The 19,247-nt window shown below is 49.4% G+C and overlaps 1 protein-coding gene across 2 annotated transcripts in view; it reads left to right on the top strand.

The window, feature by feature from the left end:
• Positions 1-19,247, top strand: part of LOC122373304 (2-aminomuconic semialdehyde dehydrogenase-like) — an 84,936-nt gene that overhangs the window by 42,792 nt on the left and 22,897 nt on the right. The window contains exon 2 of one of the 2 annotated variants that reach the window (XM_043351241.1): positions 13,262-13,445. In XM_043351241.1, the coding sequence (XP_043207176.1) occupies positions 13,273-13,445 (173 nt within the window). In that variant the 5' untranslated portion in view covers positions 13,262-13,272. Of the gene's footprint in view, positions 1-13,192; positions 13,446-19,247 lie in introns of those variants that run through there. The other variant, XM_043351242.1, reaches the window with a different exon arrangement.

Raw genomic sequence — 19,247 nt, 5'->3', positions numbered from 1 at the left:
CCAAAAATGATCTTAGTATTTATCCGAAGGTTGGGACTTTTCAATTAAGAACAATCACTATTCTTTAGAATTGTGATTTTCTATTGAAAATCCCAACCTGAGCTACCTCTCTAGGGGGGTGTTTAGCGTTTCTGCCGCGATTTGGGTCATTTTGAATCCCTCAAAAACGGCACGGTAGAATTTCTTGCCATTTTCAGCGTTTGGTCCCGTATCGGGGAGCTACCGGCTGGCATCGGTCGCTTGAAATATAATTAACCCGTTTTGGGGTAATCGGCACGTGCATTTTCCCATAGGGTTAACATGGGGGAAAATTTAAAATGCGATTTGCGAAAAATTTCGTCAATTATATTTGCTGATATTTTTAGGGTCGGATCTCGGGCTGGCACCCCAACTGACGGTGGTAATTATTTAAAATATAATTGACAGAATTTCGGGTAATCGTCACAAACAGTTACCCCATGTTGAGCCTATGGCGAATTCAAAAAATTATTTTCAAATCAATTTTGCCAAAAATTTCCACGTTAGATTTTGAAAAAGTTCCAATATGTTGTGCACCGGGGTGTCGGCTACCACGTGGTATGGGTCAGATATGGGGCGATTGAAAAGCACGTGCCACGTGCAAACGTGTTTGATGGGGTAACCTCCGGGAAAATCCGACATTGGCCAACTGGGGGTCCTATGGCGTGGAAACCACTCCACCTAGCGACACCAAATCAACGCAGCCGGTGAGCAGATGAGTCCAGCTTGTCGCACTAGTGGTCACGTGGCGCACGTGCTATTGCACGTGCCGTGGCACGGGGTCAATTTTGGTGCTTAAATATACTAGCATTGTGAAATGCAAGGAATGGGGGAAATAGCCGCCAGGCCGTCAGATTTTATGATAGGGTCGATCTGAAAACGGGTGTAGGCACAGAATGAAGGGGGCTAAAAAACTGCTATCTCGGATTTTTTGTAAAATGCAAAATTCAAAATCCTGGGGAAATTATATATTCGAAAGGTGAAATTTCCCTAAATTTTCCCGTTTTTCGACTTTAGCCGTCCACTGTTTAGAGACGGTGACACCGGCCGGGGTCATCTTTTATATGCTGATGGCCACGTCGATGGGTCATCACGTGGCGTGAACGGTGAAGCTATCAGAGGTCCGGCACGTGCCACGTGGCCACGTGTTTGAGTCGCGTACCTCCCAGATTATCGTGTGTTTGCCGATTTGTGGCCTTATAGCACGAAAACAGCACAAGCCAGGAACACTGAAATGGTGCAATCAGTGAGGGGACAAGTCCTGCTTGCACCACCGGTGGTCACGTGGCACACGTGCAAATCTGGGCACCTCCGTTGCGGAGATATTTTAAAGCGAAATATTCAAATGTACATAACTTTGCAAGTTTAAGTCCGATTGGGCTAGAATTTGGTGGGTGGATGAATTGTTAAGCGACATGAACGAATGCGCCATGTTTATTGCAGTGCGCCACGTTTGTCTCGAAGCGCCATTTTTCCCGCAAAGCGCAGAATGTGCGTAACTTTGTCGAACATTGGACGATTAGGATGCGCTGTAATTAAGGGATGGCTGCTTAAACGGCAGATATGAATGCACCACATTTGCCGCAGGGCGCCATATTTGTCTTAATGTGTCAGTGTTTGCGTTTTGCCTACGGCGGGCGTTTTTTTGCGGCGGTGTTTGCGTTTTTTCGGGGTTTGCGTTTGACGGCGGGCGGCCGTTTTTGCGTTTTTGGCGGTGGCTGCGTTTGGCGGCGGGCGGCCGTTTTTTGCGGCGTTTTGCGGTTGGCGGCGGGCGGGCGTGCGTTTTTTTGCGGCAGTGTTTGCGTTTTTTGCGGTTTTTGTGCTTGGCGGCGGGCGGGCGGGCGATGCGGGTGTTTTTGCTGTTTGCGTTTGGCGGCGGGCGGCCGTTTTAGCGGCGGTTTGCGGCGGGCGGCCGTTTTTTGCGGCGTTTTGCGGTTTGCGGCGGGCGGCCGTTTTTTGCGGCGTTTTGCGGTTTGCGGCGGGCGGCCGTTTTTTTGCGGCGTTTTGCGGTTGCCCGTTATTTGCGGTTAGCGGCGGGCAGCGGGCGGTCGTTTTTTGCGGCGTTTAGCGGTTTGCGGCGGGCGGCCGTTTTTCGGCGTTTTGCGTTTCGCGGCGGGCGGCCGTTTTTTGCGGCGTTTCGCGGTTGGCGGCGGGCGATGCGGGCGTTTTTTTGCGGCGGCGGTGTTTGCGTTTTTTGCGGTGTTTGTGTTTTGCGGCGGACGCGCGTTTTTTTGCGGCATTTTGTGCGTTTTTTTTCTGCGGTTTTCGGCGGGCGGGAGATTGTTTTTTTGCGAAGTTTGTGTTGGCGTTTTCGGCTTGCGTTTTGCGCGTTTTGCGGTGTTTGCGTTTGGCGGCGGGCGGGCGGTTTTTCACAATTAAAGTCCCAACCTTCGGATCCGCAGTGCTGTTCGACAAGCGCTGCCCGGGCCTATCCGAAGGTTGGGACTTTTCAATTAAGAACAATCACTATTCTTTAGAATTGTGATTTTCTATTGAAAATCCCAACCTGAGCTACCTCTCTAGGGGGGTGTTTAGCGTTTCTGCCGCGATTTGGGTCATTTTGATCGCCGCCGAAACGGCTCGGTAGATTTTCTTGCCATTTTCAGCGTTTGGTCCCGTGTGGGGGAGCTACCGGCTGGTACCGGTCGCTTGAAATATAATTAACCCGTTTTGGGGTAATCGGCACGTGCATTTTCCCATAGGGTTAACATGGGGAAAAATTAAAAATGCGATTTGCGCAAAATCTGTTCAGTAATATTTGTCCACTTTTTTAGGGTCAGTTCTTGGGCTGGCACCTCACCTTCTGGGGGTAATTATTTAAAAATCATAGGGTACAGTTTCGGGTAATCGTGACGGACAGTTACCCCATGTTGAGCCTATGGCGATTTCGAAAAATTATTTTCAAATCGATTTTGCAAAAAATTTCCACGTTAGATTTTGAAAATGTTCCAATATGTTGTGCCCCGGGGTGTCGGCTACCACATGGTATGGGTCAGATATGGGGCGATTGAAAAGCACGTGCCACGTGCAAACGTGTTTGATGGGGTAACCTCCGGGAAAATCCGACATTGTCCAACTGGGGGTCCTATGGCGCGGAAACGACTTCATCTAGCGACACCAAATCAATGCAGCCGGTGAGCAGATGAGTCCAGCTTGTCGCACCAGTGGTCACGTGGCGCACGTGCTATTGCACGTGCCGTGGCACGGGGTCAATTTTTGTTCTTAAATACACCAACATTGTGAAATGCAAGGAATGGGGGAAATAGCCGTCAGGCCGTCAGTTTTTATGATAGAGTCGATCTGAAAACGGGTGTAGACACAGAATGAACGGCGCTAAAAAACTGCTATCTCGGATTTTTTGTAAAACGAAAAATTTAAAATTCTAGGGAAATTATATATTAGAAAGGTGAAATTTCCCTAAATTTTCCCGTTTTTCAAGTTTAGCCGTCCACTGTTCAGTGACGATGACACCGGCCGGGGTCATCTTTTACATGCTAATGGCCACGTCGATGGGTCATCACGTGGCGTGAACGGTGAAGCTGTCAGAGGTCCGGCACGTGCCACGTGGCCACGTGTTTGAGTCACGTACCTCCCAGATTATCGTGTGTTTGCCGACTTGTGGCCTTATAGCACGAAAACAGCACCAGTCAGGAAGCCTGAAAGGGCACAATCGGTGAGGGGACAAGTCCTGCTTGCACCACCGGTGGTCACGTGGCACGCGTGCAAATATGGGCACCTCCGTTTCGGAGATGTTTTATAGTGAAATATTCAAATGTACACAACTTTTTCAGTTTAAGTCCGATTGGGCTACAATTTGGTGGGTGGATGAATTGTTAAGCGACATGAACGAATGCGCCATGTTTGTTGCAGTGCGCCACGTTTGTCTCAAAGCGCCATTTTTGCCGCAAAGCGCAGAATGTGCGTAACTTTGTCGAACATTGGACGATTAGGATGCGCTGTAATTAAGGGATGGCTGCTTAAACGGCAGATATGATTGCACCACATTTGCCGCAGGGCGCCATATTTGTCTTAATGCGTCAGTATTAGCGTTTTTCTTACGGCGGGCGTTTTTTGCGGCGGTGTTTGCGTTTTTTTCGGGGTTTGCGTTTGACGGCGGGCGGCCGTTTATGCGTTTTTGCGGTGTTTGCGTTTGGCGGCGGGCGGCTGTTTTTTTTGCGGCGTTTTGCGGTTGGCGGCGGGCGTGCGGGCGTTGCGGGTGTTTTTTTTGCGGCGGTGTTTGCGTTTTTTTGCGGTTTTTGTGTTTTGCGGCGGGCGGGCGGGCGATGCGGGTGTTTTTGCTGTTTGCGTCTGGCGGCGGGCGGCCGTTTTAGCGGCGGTTTGCGGCGGGCGGCCGTTTTTTGCGGCGTTTTGCGGTTTGCGGCGGGCGGCCGTTTTTTGCGGCGTTTTGCGGTTTGCGGCGGGCGGCCGTTTTTTACGGCGTTTTGCGGTTGCCGGCGGCCGGCCGTTATTTGCGGTTAGCGGCGGGCGGTCGTTTTTTGCGGCGTTTAGCGGTTTGCGGCGGGCGGCCGTTTTTGCGGCGTTTTACGGTTCGCGGCGTGCGGCCGTTTTATTGCGGCGTTTCGCGGTTGGCGGCGGGCGATGCGGGCGTTTTTTGCGGCGGCGGTGTTTGCGTTTGTTGCGGTGTTTGTGTTTTGCGGCGGACGCGCGTTTTTTGCGGCATTTTGTGCGTTTTTTTTCTGCGGTTTTCGGCGGGCGGGCGATTGTTTTTTGCGAAGTTTGCGTTGGCGTTTTAGGCGTTTGTTTTGCGCGTTTTGCGGTGTTTGCGTTTGGCGGCGGGCGGGCGGGCGGTTTTTCACAATTAAAGTCCCAACCTTCGGATCCGCAGTGCTGTTCGACAAGCGCTGCCCGGGCCTATCCGAAGGTTGGGACTTTTCAATTAAGACAAATCACTATTCTTTAGAATTGTGATTTTCTATTGAAAATCCCAACCTGAGCTACCTCTCTAGGGGGGTGTTTAGCGTTTCTGCCGGAAATTGGGTCATTTTGAATCCCTCGAAAACGGCACGGTAGAATTTCTTGCCATTTTCAGCGTTTGGTCCCGTGTGGGGGAGCTACCGACTGGCATCGGTCGCTTGAAATATAATTAACCCGTTTTGGGGTAATCGGCACGTGCATTTTCCCATAGGGTTAACATGGGGAAAAATTGAAAATGCGATTTGCGCAAAATCTGTTCAGTAATATTTGTCCACTTTTTTAGGATCAGTTCTTGGGCTGGCACCTCACCTTCTGGGGGTAATTATTTAAAAATCATAGGGTACAGTTTCGGGTAATCGTGACCGACAGTTACCCCATGTTGAGCCTATGGCGAATTTGAAAAATTATTTTCAAATCGATTTTGCAAAAAATTTCCACGTTAGATTTTGAAAATGTTCCAATATGTTGTGCCCCGAGGTGTCGGCTACCACGTGGTATGGGTCAGATATGGGGCGATTGAAAAGCACGTGCCACGTGCAAACGTGTTTGATGGGGTAACCTCCGGGAAAATCCGACATTGGCCAACTGGGGGTCCTATGGCGTGGAAACCACTCCACCTAGCGACACCAAATCAACGCAGCCGGTGAGCAGATGAGTCCAGCTTGTCGCACTAGTGGTCACGTGGCGCACGTGCTATTGCACGTGCCGTGGCACGGGGTCGATTTTTGTTCTTAAATACACCAACATTGTGAAATGCAAGGAATGGGGGAAATAGCCGTCAGGCCATCAGTTTTTATGATAGGGTCGATCTGAAAACGGGTATAAACACAGAATGAAGGGGGCTAAAATACTGCTATCTCGGATTTTTTGTAAAATGAAAAATTCAAAATTCTGGGGAAATTATATATTCGAAAGGTGAAATTTCCCTAAATTTTCCCGTTTTTCGAGTTTAGCCGTCCACTGTTCAGGGACGGTGACACCGGCCGGGGTCATCTTTTACTTGCTGATGGCCAGGTCGATGGGTTATCACGTGGCGTGAACGGTGAAGCTATCAAAGGTCCGGCACGTGCCACGTGGCCACGTGTTTGAGCCGAGTACCTCCCACATAATGGTGTTTTGACCAACTTGTGGCCGTATAGCGTGGAAACAGAACCAGCCAAGAACACTGAATTGGGTCAGTCGGTGAGGGGACAGGTCCTGCTTTCATCACCAGTGGTCACGTGGCTTACGTGTTCAGCTGGGCTCCTCCTTTGCGGAGATATTTCTTCGTGAAATATTCATTTCAAATGTCCATAACTTTCTCAAATATGGTCCGATTGGGTTCAAATTTGGTGGGTGGCTGCATTGTTAAGCGTCAATGACAACTGCGCCGCGTTTGATACACCGCGCCACATTTGTCATTATGCGCCATAATCGCCCGAAATCGCAAAATGTTTGTAGGAACTTTGTCAAACATGATCCGATTTGGATTCAATTTTGTGGACGGATGCATGCTTAAGCAACACATACAAAGGACTGCCCTTGCCGCAATGCGCCACAATTGTAACAGTGCGCCATTTATGCCGCAAAACGCACCAGTCCACAACTTTGCCAAATAGGGGCAACACTATTCGACCGCCACCCTTGCAGCATTCTATTACTCAGGAACCACTGGACCGATCGGGATGAACTATCCGAAGGTTGGGACTTTTCAATTAAGACAAATCACTATTCTTTAGAATTGTGATTTTCTATTGAAAATCCCAACCTGAGCTACCTCTCTAGGGGGGTCTTTAGCGTTTCTGCCGCGATTTGGGTCATTTTGAATCCCTCGAAAACGGCTCGGTAGATTTTCTTGCCATTTTCAGCGTTTGGTCCCGTATCGGGGAGCTACCGGCTGGCATCGGACGCTTGAAATATAATTAACCCGTTTTGGGGTAATCGGCACGTGCATTTTCCCATAGGGTTAACATGGGGAAAAATTGAAAATGCGATTTGCGCAAAATCTGTTCAGTAATATTTGTCCACATTTTTAGGGTCGGCTCTTGGGCTGGCACCTCACCCTCTGGTGGTAATTATTTAAAATATAAATGACAAAATTTCGGGTAATCGACGCCGACAGTTACCCCATGCTGAGCCTATGGCGAATTCGAAAAATTATTTTCAAATCGATTTTGCAAAAAATTTCCACGTTAGATTTTGAAAAAGTTCCAATATGTTGTGCCCCGGGGTGTCGGCTACCACATGGTATGAGTCAGATATGGGGCGATTGAAAAGCACGTGCCACGTGCAAACGTGTTTGATGGGGTAACCTCCCGGAAAATCCGACATTGGCCAACTGGGGGTCCTATGGCGTGGAAACGACTTCAACTACCGACACCAAATCAGTGCAGCCGGTGAGCAGATGAGTCCAGCTTGTCGCAATAGTGGTCACGTGGCGCACGTGCTATTGCACGTGCCGTGGCACGGGGTCAATTTTGGTGCTTAAATATACTAGCATAGTGAAATGCAAGGACTGGGGGAAATAGCCGTCAGGCCGTCAGTTTTTTTGATAGGGTCGATCTGAAAACGGGTATAGGCACAGAATGAAGGGGGCTAAAAAACTGCTATCTCGGATTTTTTGTAAAATGAAAAATTTAAAATTATGGGAAAATTATATATTTGAAAGGTGAAATTTTCCTAAATTTTCCCGTTTTTCGAGTTTAGCCGTCCACTGTTCAGAGACGGTGACACCAGCCGGGGTCATCTTTTACATGCTAATGGCCACGTCGATGGGTCATCACGTGGCGTGAACGGTGAAGCTATCAGAGGTCCGGCACGTGCCACGTGCCCACGTGTTTGAGTCGCTTACCTCCCAGATTATCGTGTGTTTGCCGATTTGTGGCCTTATAGCACGAAAACAGCACAAGCCAGGAACACTGAAATGGTGCAATCAGTGAGGGGACAAGTCTTGCTTACACCACCAGTGGTCACGTGGCACACGTGCGAAGATGGGCACCTTCGTGGCGGAGATATTTTATAGTGAAATATTCAAATGTACATAACTTTGTAAGTTTAAGTCTGATTGAGCTAGAATTTGGTGGGTGGATGAATTGTTAAGCGACATGAACGAATGCGCCATGTTTGTTGCAGTGCGCCACATTTGTCTCAAAGCGCCATTTTTGCCGCAAAGCGCAGAATGTGCGCAACTTTGTCGAACATTGGACGATTACGATGCGCTGTAATTCAGCAATGGCTGCTTACACGGCAGATATGAATGCACCACATATGCCGCAGGGCGCCATATTTGTCTTAATGCGTCAGTGTTAGCGTTTTGCCTACGGCGGGCGTTTTTTTTGCGGCGGTGTTTGCGTTTTTTCGGGGTTTGCGTTTGACGGCGGGCGGCCGTTTTTGCGTTTTTGGCGGTGTTTGCGTTTGGCGGCGGGCGGCCGTTTTTTGCGGCGTTTTGCGGTTGGCGGCGGGCGTGCGTGCGTTACGGGCGTTTTTGCGGCGGTGTTTGCGTTTTTTGGGGTTTTTGTGTTTGTTTCGATGCGGGTGTTTTTGCTGTTTGCGTTTGGCGGCGGGCGGCCGTTTTAGCGGCGGTTTGCGGCGGGCGGCCGTTTTTTGGGGCGTTTTGCGGTTTGCGGCGGGCGGCCGTTTTTGCGGCGTTTTGTGGTTTGCGGCGGGCGGCCGTTTTTTACGGCGTTTTGCGGTTGCCGGCGACCGGCCGTTATTTGCGGTTAGCGGCGGGCGGTCGTTTTTTGCGGCGTTTAGCGGATTGCGGCGGGCGGCCGTTTTTGCGGCGTTTTGCGGTTCGCGGCGTGCGGCCGTTTTTTGCAGCGTTTCGCGGTTGGCGGCGGGCGATGCGGGCGTTTTTTTGCGGTGGCGGTGTTTGCGTTTTTGCGGTGTTTGTGTTTTGCGGCGGACGCGCGTTTTTTGCGGAATTTTGTGCGTTTTTTCTGCGGTTTTCGGCGGGCGGGCGATTGTTTTTTTGCGAAGTTTGCGTTGGCGTTTTCGGCGTGCGTTTTGCGCGTTTTGCGGTGTTTGCGTTTTGCGGCGGGCGGGCGGTTTTTCACGATTAAAGTCCCAACCTTCGGATCCGCAGTGCTGTTCGACAAGCGCTGCCCGGGCCTATCCGAAGGTTGGGACTTTTCAATTAAGAACAATCACTATTCTTTAGAATTGTGATTTTCTATTGAAAATCCCAACCTGAGCTACCTCTCTAGGGGGGTGTTTAGCGTTTCGGCCGCGATTTTGGTCATTTTGATTGGGGCAAAAACGGCACGGTCAACTTTCTTGCCATTTTCAGCGTTTGGTCCCGTATGGGGGAGCTACCTTGTGGCAAAGTTGCATAAAATATAATGGGCCCGTTTTGGGGTAATTGGCACGTGCATTTTCCCATAGGGTTAACATGGGGGAAAATTTAAAATGCGATTTGCGCAAAAACTCCACGTTAGAAATGAATTATATTTTTAGGGTCGAATCTTGGGCCGGGACCCCACCTCATGGTGGTAAGCATTTAAAATATAAATGACAAAATTTTGGGTAATCGTCACGAACAGTTACCCCATGTTGAGCCTATGGCGAATTCGAAAAATTATTTTCAAATCGATTTTGCAAAAAATTTCCACGTTAGATTTTGAAAATGTTCCAATATGTTGTGCCCCGGGGTGTCGGCTACCACATGGTATGGGTCAGATATGGGGCGATTGAAAAGCACGTGCCACGTGCAAACGTGTTTGATGGGGTAACCTCCGGGAAAATCCGACATTGGCCAACTGGGGGTCCTATGGCGTGGAAACCACTCCACCTAGCGACACCAAATCAACGCAGCCGGTGAGCAGATGAGTCCAGCTTGTCGCACTAGTGGTCACGTGGCGCACGTGCTATTGCACGTGCCGTGGCACGAGGTCAATTTTGGTGCTTAAATATACTAGCATTGTGAAATGCAAGGAATGGGGGAAATAGCCGTCAGGCCGTCAGATTTTATGATAGGGTCGATCTGAAAACGGGTGTAGGCACACAATGAAGGGGGCTAAAAAACTGCCATCTCGGATTTTTTTTGTAAAATGACAACTCAAAATTCTGGGGAAATTATATATCCGAAAAGTGAAATTTCCCTAAATTTTCCCGTTTTTCGAGTTTAGCCGTCCACTGTTCAGGGACGGTGACACCGGCCGGGGTCATCTTTTATATGCTGATGGCCACGCCGATGGGTCATCACGTGGCGTGAACGGTGAAGCCATCAAAGGTCCGGCACGTGTCACGTGGCCACGTGTTTGAGTCGCGTACCTCCCAGATTATCGTGTGTTTGCCGATTTGTGGCCTTATAGCACGAAAACAGCACAAGCCAGGAACACTGAAATGGTGCAATCAGTGAGGGGACAAGTCCTGCTTGCACCACCGGTGGTCACGTGGCACACGTGCAAATCTGGGCACCTCCGTTGCGGAGATATTTTATAGTGAAATATTCAAATGTACATAACTTTGTAAGTTTAAGTCCGATTGGGCTAGAATTTGGTGGGTGGATGAAATGTTAAGCGACAGGAACGAGTGCGCCACGATTGTTGCAGTGCGCCACGTTTGTCTCAAAGCGCCATTTTTGCCGCAAATCGCAGAATATGCCTAACTTTGTCGAACATTGGACGATTACTGTGCGCTGTAGTTAAGGGATGGCTGCTTAAACGGCAGATATGAATGCACCACATTTGCCGCAGGGCGCCATATTTGTCTTAATGCGTCAGTGTTTGCGTTTTGCCTACGGCGGGCGTTTTTGCGGCGGTGTTTGCGTTTTTTTCGGTGTTTGCGTTTGGCGGCGGGCGGCTATTTTTGCGTTTTTTTCGGTGTTTGCGTTTGGCGGCAGACGGCCGTTTTTGCGGCGTTTTGCGGTTGGCGGCGGGCGGGCGTGCGTTGCGGGCGTTTTTGCGGCGGTGTTTGCGTTTTTTGCGGTTTTTGTGTTTGGCGGCGGGCGGGCGGGCGATGCGGGTGTTTTTGCGTTTGGCGGCGGGCGGCCGTTTTAGCGGCGGTTTGCGGCGGGTGGCCGTTTTTTTGCGGCGTTTTGTGGTTTGCGGCGGATGGCCGTTTTTTGCGGCGTTTTGCGGTTTGCGGCGGCCGGCCGTTTTTTGCGGCGTTTTGCGGTTGCCGGCGGCCGGCCGTTTTTTGCGGCGTTGCGCGGTTGGCGGCGGGCGATGCGTTTTTTTTTGCGGCGGCTGTGTTTGCGTTTTGCGGCGGACGGGCGTTTTTTGCGGCGTTTTTTTTCTGCGGTTTTCGGCGGGCGGGCGATTGTTTTTTTGCGAAGTTGGCGTTGGCGTTTTAGGCGTGCGTTTTGCGCGTTTTGCGGTGTTTGCGTTTGGCAGCGGGCGGGCGGGCGGTTTTTCACAATTAAAGTCCCAACCTTCGGATCCGCAGTGCTGTTCGACAAGCGCTGCCCGGGCCTACATGGGAAGCAATGCGGTTGTTTTCTGTTGGGTTTCTGCTCCATTGCAATACGCGTGTGCGGATTTCTCCAGCGCCGTCGGGTCACCAATGCATTGATAATGTATCTGTAATCTGAATAATATCTAATATTTCTGAAAATTCTGAACTTCAACGTCTAAGCTTGACTTCACCCAAACAAGAAGTATATCATTCGACGCGCCTGAGCAAGGCGAACACGATGGTGCCAAAATTACTGTGGCCATTTTTGCGCAGTTATTTACCAGAAACCAAACCCGTATCTTGGGCCACTTGACCTGACCTCAGAGGTCACCGGTTGACCTGACCTCAGAGGTCACCGGTTGACCTGAGACTTAAGAATCGGGTACCAATCGCTGCCTCTTGTAACGGCGCACACGCTCGTTTTTTGCAAGTATCTTACTCCGTCAGGGGCGAAACGGCGAGGGGGTCGTATCCGCCCCCCCCCCCTCGGCCGGCGTGTATGTACTATATAGAAAGCAATAGGTCCAGCGAGGGTTCAAGATATGCGAAAACATCATTGATTATTGCTACCTGTCCTTTATTATTCAAAATTTTTGCCGTCTCCGGACCTATTGGTTTTCTACATACGCGCCGGCCGAGGGGGGTGGGGGGTGGGTACGACCCAGCTCGCTGTTTCGCCCCTGGTGAAGCTAGCGCGTCGCGGAAAAACGAGCGCTTGCGCCGTTACGAGACGCAGAGATTGATACCCGATTTTAAGGTCCTATGTTAGCCGGTGACCTCTTGAGGTCAGGTCAATTGCCCCAGGGTAAGGTTCCGTTTTTGGTGAATAACTACGCAAAAAACAGCCGTAAAACCGCGATTTTGGCAGCATCGTGTTCGCCTCGCTCAGGTGCGTCGAATGATATACCTTTTGTTTGGATGAGGTCAACTTAGGGTGTTGACCTCAGGTCACGGTCAGGTCAGCGCCCCCAGGTCACGAAGCTGGTCGAAGGAGGTCATGTCGCATATCATTCGATTCGGCATGTCTTCCTGAGTCCGTTGGTGGCTTTCCCGACTCGCTTGCTCAATTTGATCGGTAGTTAGACCGATAGGGCCTAACCGAACAAAACAAGCAAGCTCCTGCTCCTGATCCATCAATCAATGGATCAATGTTTTCATCATCATCAAAGTTCATCGAGCTCCATCATCAAATGATGTTCTCTGATTCCTGCCCCTTCCAAGCGCGTTTATGACACATCTCTTCCACCAGTACCACGCTCCAAATCCCCCTGTGTGTCGCGTCGGCCATCTGATGCGGTGCCTCTGACCGCCTATGCCTGCCTCTGGTGACCTGAACAGTCGAGACGGTGTCCGTTTACAGGCAGGGGTCTGGTCGAGGGGGGGGTCGTGCGGGGGGGGGGGGGTCGTGGGACGACGACCGGCAGAGGGGGAGGGAGGGGGGCGAGACTGGTCAGGCTGCTCGCGGACGTAGGGGGCGGGGCTGGTCTGGAGATTGCGACATTGTTTACATACCATACCGCGGCCAGTATTCTGGGAAAAATATGCAATGTGCCCTATACCTAAGATCGTAACATAGTACCTACTACCTAGTTAGCATGGTTTCGATGCCAATTACATAGATGAACTGATGTTGCTGAAGGTGTTTTATCGATTCATCTTTGTTTCTTGAAAAAGCGTCAGCACAGCCAGAACTCATGTTTGTTATGTAATGTAACGTATACATGCAGTTATTTTGTAGTATGTAGTTATTAGCATAAATCCTAACGTATGTCATAACCGTATGTAGTTATTAGCATACATCCTAACGGAACATCTCCTGGAAGCCTCACTGTGGAACACATATCCAGTCTAAGCCCAAACGATATACAAACACCAACACTCTCGATTTAACTCTCTAACATCCGCTCCCATTCCCCTCCCTTTCTACCTACAGATCGCTTCACCATGGTTTCACCTCCGCTTCACCTCCGTAACTACATCGGCGGCCATTTTGTGGACGTGCCGGCCCGACTGGAGAGCCGTGACCCGAGCACAGGTCAGGTCACCGTCACCGTACCTGACAGTGACCGCGGTCACGTGGATGAGGCCGTCAAGGCCGCTGCCGAGGCGTTCAAAAGGTGAGGGCGGGGCGCGACTGTCTATCCTATGGAAAGACAGTTCCTATCATAGAGATCTTATATACATAGAGATGACATGCACTTAAAATCGTGGCGATTCAGTGGGTCTTTTTAAGCAACTTATTTTCAGCCAGTAGCGTGCCAATATGGCTGAGGCATTGTTAGTCTGAAGAAATTATTACGTAGCGAGCGAAGCAAGCTATAGTCTTTCGTAGATTAACGGAAATTTCTGAGTATGAGCGGCCGGCCGGCCGTGGTTACGCTTTTGCGAGGCTTATATCTCAGCAACCACTTGACCGATTTACATTCGATGATTTTTCTAGGGTAGCTTCATTCCTTCTACACTGAAAAAAATTTTACTCACTTTTCTGAGTAATGACTGAGTTGCCATTTTGTCCAATGGTAAAACTCACTCTAAATCCGCGTACTCAGGTAAAACTCAGGGCGGAACGCAGGTAAAACTCGGGCAAAACTCATTGCAAGTGAGTAGCATGTGAGTAACAAAGTGAGTTGCCATTTTGTCCGATGGTAAAACTCAGATAAAACTCAGTAAGTACTCATGCGTAACTCATGTCCTACTCAGACAACTCAGGCCAAACTCAGGTATTAGTAAGTCATTACTCATGAAAAACTAGGAAGTAACTCACATGTAACTCAGCTGGTACTAATGTATAACTCAGGTGGTAGTACGGCCATAACTCAGTTGGAACTCATCGGTTATTCAGTGAAAACTAGGGCTGTACTCAGGACGTACTCACGTCGATAACTCATACGATACTCGGGTGTTACTCAGGCGCCGCCTGAAACGGCTGATCTGATTCGTTTTATATTGGTTCAAGCCAATGTATAGGCTCGCCGCCCATGATAACAGCTGCCGCATCAGCATTATGCAATATGCATGCATGATGCTGATACAACAGCCACTACCAGGCAGCTAGTCTATATATTGGGATTGGCCAATATATAACGAATCATTGCCCAAAACCAGCATACATATCTGTATTATACCATGCCCGACCAACGTCTAGTCTTGCACTATTCGCCCCAGCCCTTACAAGAAATACATGTTTGTAGAAACGGTCGCATTGCGCTGTATTTCAATTCTGACACACGCCAAACTGCGTCGGGGGGGGGGGGGGGGATCGACTCCACGTCAGCTCAGCTTCACTCTTTTGCCAGCTTCTCGACCTCAGTCTTCGCGGCTACAGGTGGCTGGCGCTCAGCATTGAATGGTGTGTGGAGCACATGGATACACACAAACCACAGCGTGTTTCGCACTTTGTGCGCCGTTTGTTGACTGAGCACAAAGTGCGCCGTCGCCCACAGCAAAAGACTCCCTTCCAAACCATGGATCCCCACAAGACTTCCGTTCGCTCCACGATGAGGCGGCACCGTTCGTTTTCTTCGGACTTGTTATGATAGGGGTGATCCAAATTTTCGTCACCCGTGTACGCCACCACTGACGCCTTCTCCGCCAAGATGCAGAGGAGGCTCAATGGGCCGTTCCCTGAAAACACAATAAAAAAGTCAGATTTTCTTTTGCCAGTAAGAGAAACGGAAGTTATAGGGCATGCAAGTTGATTGAAATATCAAAAGTTATCAAGTTACTTCAGCTCAAAATTAATGTTAAACCGCGCCGTGCTGGTGCTCTGAGTTTACCGTGATGTACTGGGGGGGGGGGGGGGGTCGTCTTCACGTCCCCTCTTCTAACTCGGCTGTTGGGGTTGGGCCACGTAGCGACACGCAGTAAGCGGCTTTCGAAAAAGCATTAAAGATATTTAAGGAAATACTTGGGTAATTTTAAGGTCAAGTCAAGTGCCAGGTCACCAGAGTCCAGAGGTCAGGAAAGGCCAAATTTTGCTTATTTCAATTTTTTCGAAAAACTGGTGCTTAACTCGGAACCAAAAGAGCTGCCCGCGGAAAAATGCAGTCAAAAGCCCTTTCGACGTTTTTTTTTTTTTTTTTTTGCTGGCGTTTGATCTCAGATTTGACCTCAGGTCAACAATTAAGCCTCCAGAGAGCAAAAACTCTAAAAAAGCCGTTTTTACCAAAATGTTTTCTGTAATACTTTCCACTCAAGAGTCACGACATTTATTTTGCCGTTAGCATAGTGTTCCTCTCGTCGGGACGAAGGAACTATAATTATACCTTGAAAGGCCATATTTAAAACTTGACCTCAGGTTGACCTGACCAGGTCATGTTGCATATCAGTCGATCCAAACCGTCAAGCTGAACACATATGAGGTGTTTTATTGCACTAGCTAGCAAATATATTTTATACATGCCGTAAGGTTGATACTTGAGACATGGTGATGGGACAGTATCAAAAACGCTATAAAATGAAATCCGTTCGATATTTTTTTGACATTTTACCTCAAACTGGTGTGAAATCGAGCGGTGAATTCCCTGAGCGAAAATGACAAAAATATCGAACGGTTTCCATGGCACGTTGCGAACGGTGCGATCGTCAGCGACCATTGAAATTTTTCTGATGTTAAGTCATTTGACGTGACCTGACCTTGAACGACCTGGGTCTAAAATTTCTTCATATGCAGAAAAAAATGTATGAGCAGGTGTGCCGAAAATGGTGGCGCTTCGCGCCGCCGTTCTTAGATATTCGCGAAAAACCTGAGGGGGCGGGGTGGGGGGCGTAAAACGCCACCCAGCACAGCGCGGGTCAAGGTGGGATGGTCACCTTAACAGACGGTTTTTAGTCTCGCAAAACACTTCCATGGGCGTCCAATATTAACCCGCGCACCGACGGGGGTCTGCGCCAACTTAGTACCGACGGGGGGGGGGGGGGGGCGGATGACCGCCCCCCCCCTGAGATCTCGAGAACGAAGCAAGATAGCGACAAGCGGTAAACGGCATCGGATACGCACGGTCAAGATCTACAATTTTTACTAAGGTCATTTTCAGGTCAGGTCAAAGATGACGTCACAGGGGTCGAAAAAGTCAAAATGGCGGCGCTAGATATGGAGAGAGTTTTTCTCGAATAACTTTCGAATTAGTCAAGATAGGAACAAACTAAGGGCATCATCGTGATCCTCTCGTCAATCCGCATCGAATGATATATATGTTGACCTCGAAAGGTCAAGGTCAAAGGTTGACCTCAGGTCACGTGACCTCGAGGTCATCATGTATATCATTCGATGCGTCTTGACGAGCTGAACACAATGAGACCATCCACGCGTCTGTATCTTGTTCCTGTACGGAGTTATTGGCCAAAAACCTTTGGTGACCTTTGATGACGTCACATGACCTCACAGCTGCCCAACAGCAAAACAGACCTCAAGGTAGTGAAGGTTGATCGTATATGAAGTCATGTATGGTATATGGGGCCATTCCGACCCGTTTTAGTGGTAAAAACAGGGAGTTGATTTTTCCCCCATTGACTTATAATGGGGAGGTCGCGAAATTGACCTGACCTTAGGTCACCGATATCAAAATTCCGAGATATACAAATTGTAGCTACTAATGACCTAATAACATCCTGCGACTTTCAAAGGCCTCCGACATCTACTGTAGCTCTGGCACGGTGACAAAGTTGCAAAAAAATGACTTGAGGTTGGGTCATTCAAAGTGACCTGGTGACCTGACCTTGAAAGGTAGGAGGTTCAAACTTGCACACCATGTGTAAAATTGATAAGGGAATAGTCATACCAAATTTCGCGGCGCTACGCGCCGCGGTTTTTCCGCTATTCGCGAAAAACCTCAGGGGGGGGGGGCGGATATCCGCCCCCCCGTCGGTGCGCGGGTTAAAATCAGCTTGAAACAATCACATAAAATGTGTTATACTTAACAGTAATGGAAATAATTATGTCACGTCCAAACGCGTCTCGAACAGTGGAAAAATAATAAGCACAAACGAGACAAAAGAATCTTAAACGGTTCAGCGAGCGGAATTAAGATCATGGGCTCCACCACCGGGGGGGGGGGGGGGAGGGAAGGGTACGGGGGACGTGTCCCCCAATATTTTACATTTTTAACATTGTGCCTACTGCCTATGGATGCTGCATGGAAAGAATCGACTTCAAACAACCTTCGCCCCCCCCCCCAAAAAAAAACATCGGGTCGTGACGGAGTTCTTGTTTAAAGAAGTAAAAAGGGTCAAATGAACGTTCTTTTAGGATAAGGACAACATTATCCCACAAACATGTTTTTTTAATTTAAATATAACATAACTCACCTCTTCTTTTTCGAACTATGCCGGGTAGGTATCCCTCAGTTTCTCGATCGACCTGCTCCGCCGTTCACGGTTGGCACCGACCTCCTGACGCCGGCGGGGAATGTCTGCTGGTCCATCAGTTCACCTCCCTGTTCTCCGCGGCGCATGCGATTGATAAAAGCTTCATCGACAATCACCGAGCTCTTCACAGATAACTTACCCGTCCCATCCTTCGCTGCACGCCTTCCCCGCTCCTGCACTCTCCTGCACAATTTCACAATAGCCTCAACAATTCAACGTGAACTACGCGAGTCACCGCGCCACAACGGACTGAAGCGCGCGCCGCGGTTTTCGAACGCAACGGCTATAATACTCATCACGCGAACTCACGCATCACGCAGGAAACTCACCCTGCCGCGCATGCGCGCATCTTCAAGCCGGGGGTACCTCACGCACAACTGCACGTGAATTCGCGAGAACTCATGCATTGCGCAGGAAACTAGATTTGCCCAAGCAAAACTCATTTCCGACTCAGTTCGAATTCACGAAACTAAGCACTCAGAACTCACGCATAACGAAGTCACCCTGGTGATGTGAGTTGGATCAGCCAATAAGTGAGCACCACTATCGTATTCACTGAGTTTCTTCATGAGTTATTACTGAGTAATGCCTGGCCTGAGTAAAAAATTTTTTCAGTGTACCAAGTATTGGACTATTCTCGATGCATGTGGGTGACCGCTTATGCACGTGCCACGTGCAAAACGAAGAGGTGTCAGTTTTGTAATTGTTGCAATATCTTGGTAACTACTTGGCCGATTGCGCTGAAAGTTGGTATGTAGGTAGGCACCCACTAGGCAATGCATATCCATGTGCCACAGTTGGGGTGCTGCTGCACGTGCGCACGTGCAGGGGGCGATTCCAAATCTCGAGAACGGCTGAACCGATTGTGCTGAAATTTGGTACATGGTTAGGGACCAGTTAGTAGGGTGCCGTGCAAAAGTCAGTTGTGGCCCATTTTGCACGTGTGCACGTGCAGGGTGCCGCTTCCAGATCTCGAGAACGGCTAGGCCGATTGCGCTCAAATTTGGCACATCGCTAGGGACCGGTTAGTAGGGTGCAGTGCACAAGTTACATAGTTGGAGGTGTCCCTTGCAAATTCGCTTGTCCAAGGCCCACCCTCTCGCTCGCTCCGTTGGTCGCCCCAAAAGGCGTTTTACTGGTTAAAAATATTGCTGTTCTTTCCTGGCTGATTTCATTCCTGAGGTAAGCAATGAAATTTGTAGCATGATTTTATTTTGTGTTTTTATTGAATTCCTTAAAAGCTCGCCTAAAAACATTCTCTCTCATTCAGGCTCTCATCAACCCGGCAGGCGGTGGACCTCCCGGCCACCTTCCGCGCGGTGGGGGGGGGGGGGGGGGACATTTTTTTGCCCCCCTCCCGTATCTCCGAAACTACTGGACGGATCCGTAACATTCAAACGATGTTCGATAGCCCTGTCAAATTTGTCGACGGAACTCCAATTTCATTGACCTCGAGGTCACCGATGACGTCACAGGTCAGGTCAAGGATAAAATGTTTCGCGTACGTTAAAAATAGGGCGTACGTTGCCTAGTATATATGTTGCTATTAGAGG

This window comes from Amphibalanus amphitrite, unplaced genomic scaffold (assembly GCF_019059575.1).
Source record: "Amphibalanus amphitrite isolate SeventyFive unplaced genomic scaffold, NRLGWU_Aamphi_draft 001475F_arrow, whole genome shotgun sequence".
Taxonomy (NCBI): domain Eukaryota; kingdom Metazoa; phylum Arthropoda; class Thecostraca; order Balanomorpha; family Balanidae; genus Amphibalanus; species Amphibalanus amphitrite.
Note: the sequence above shows the minus strand (reverse complement) of the source record. Positions and strands in the feature narration are given on the sequence as shown.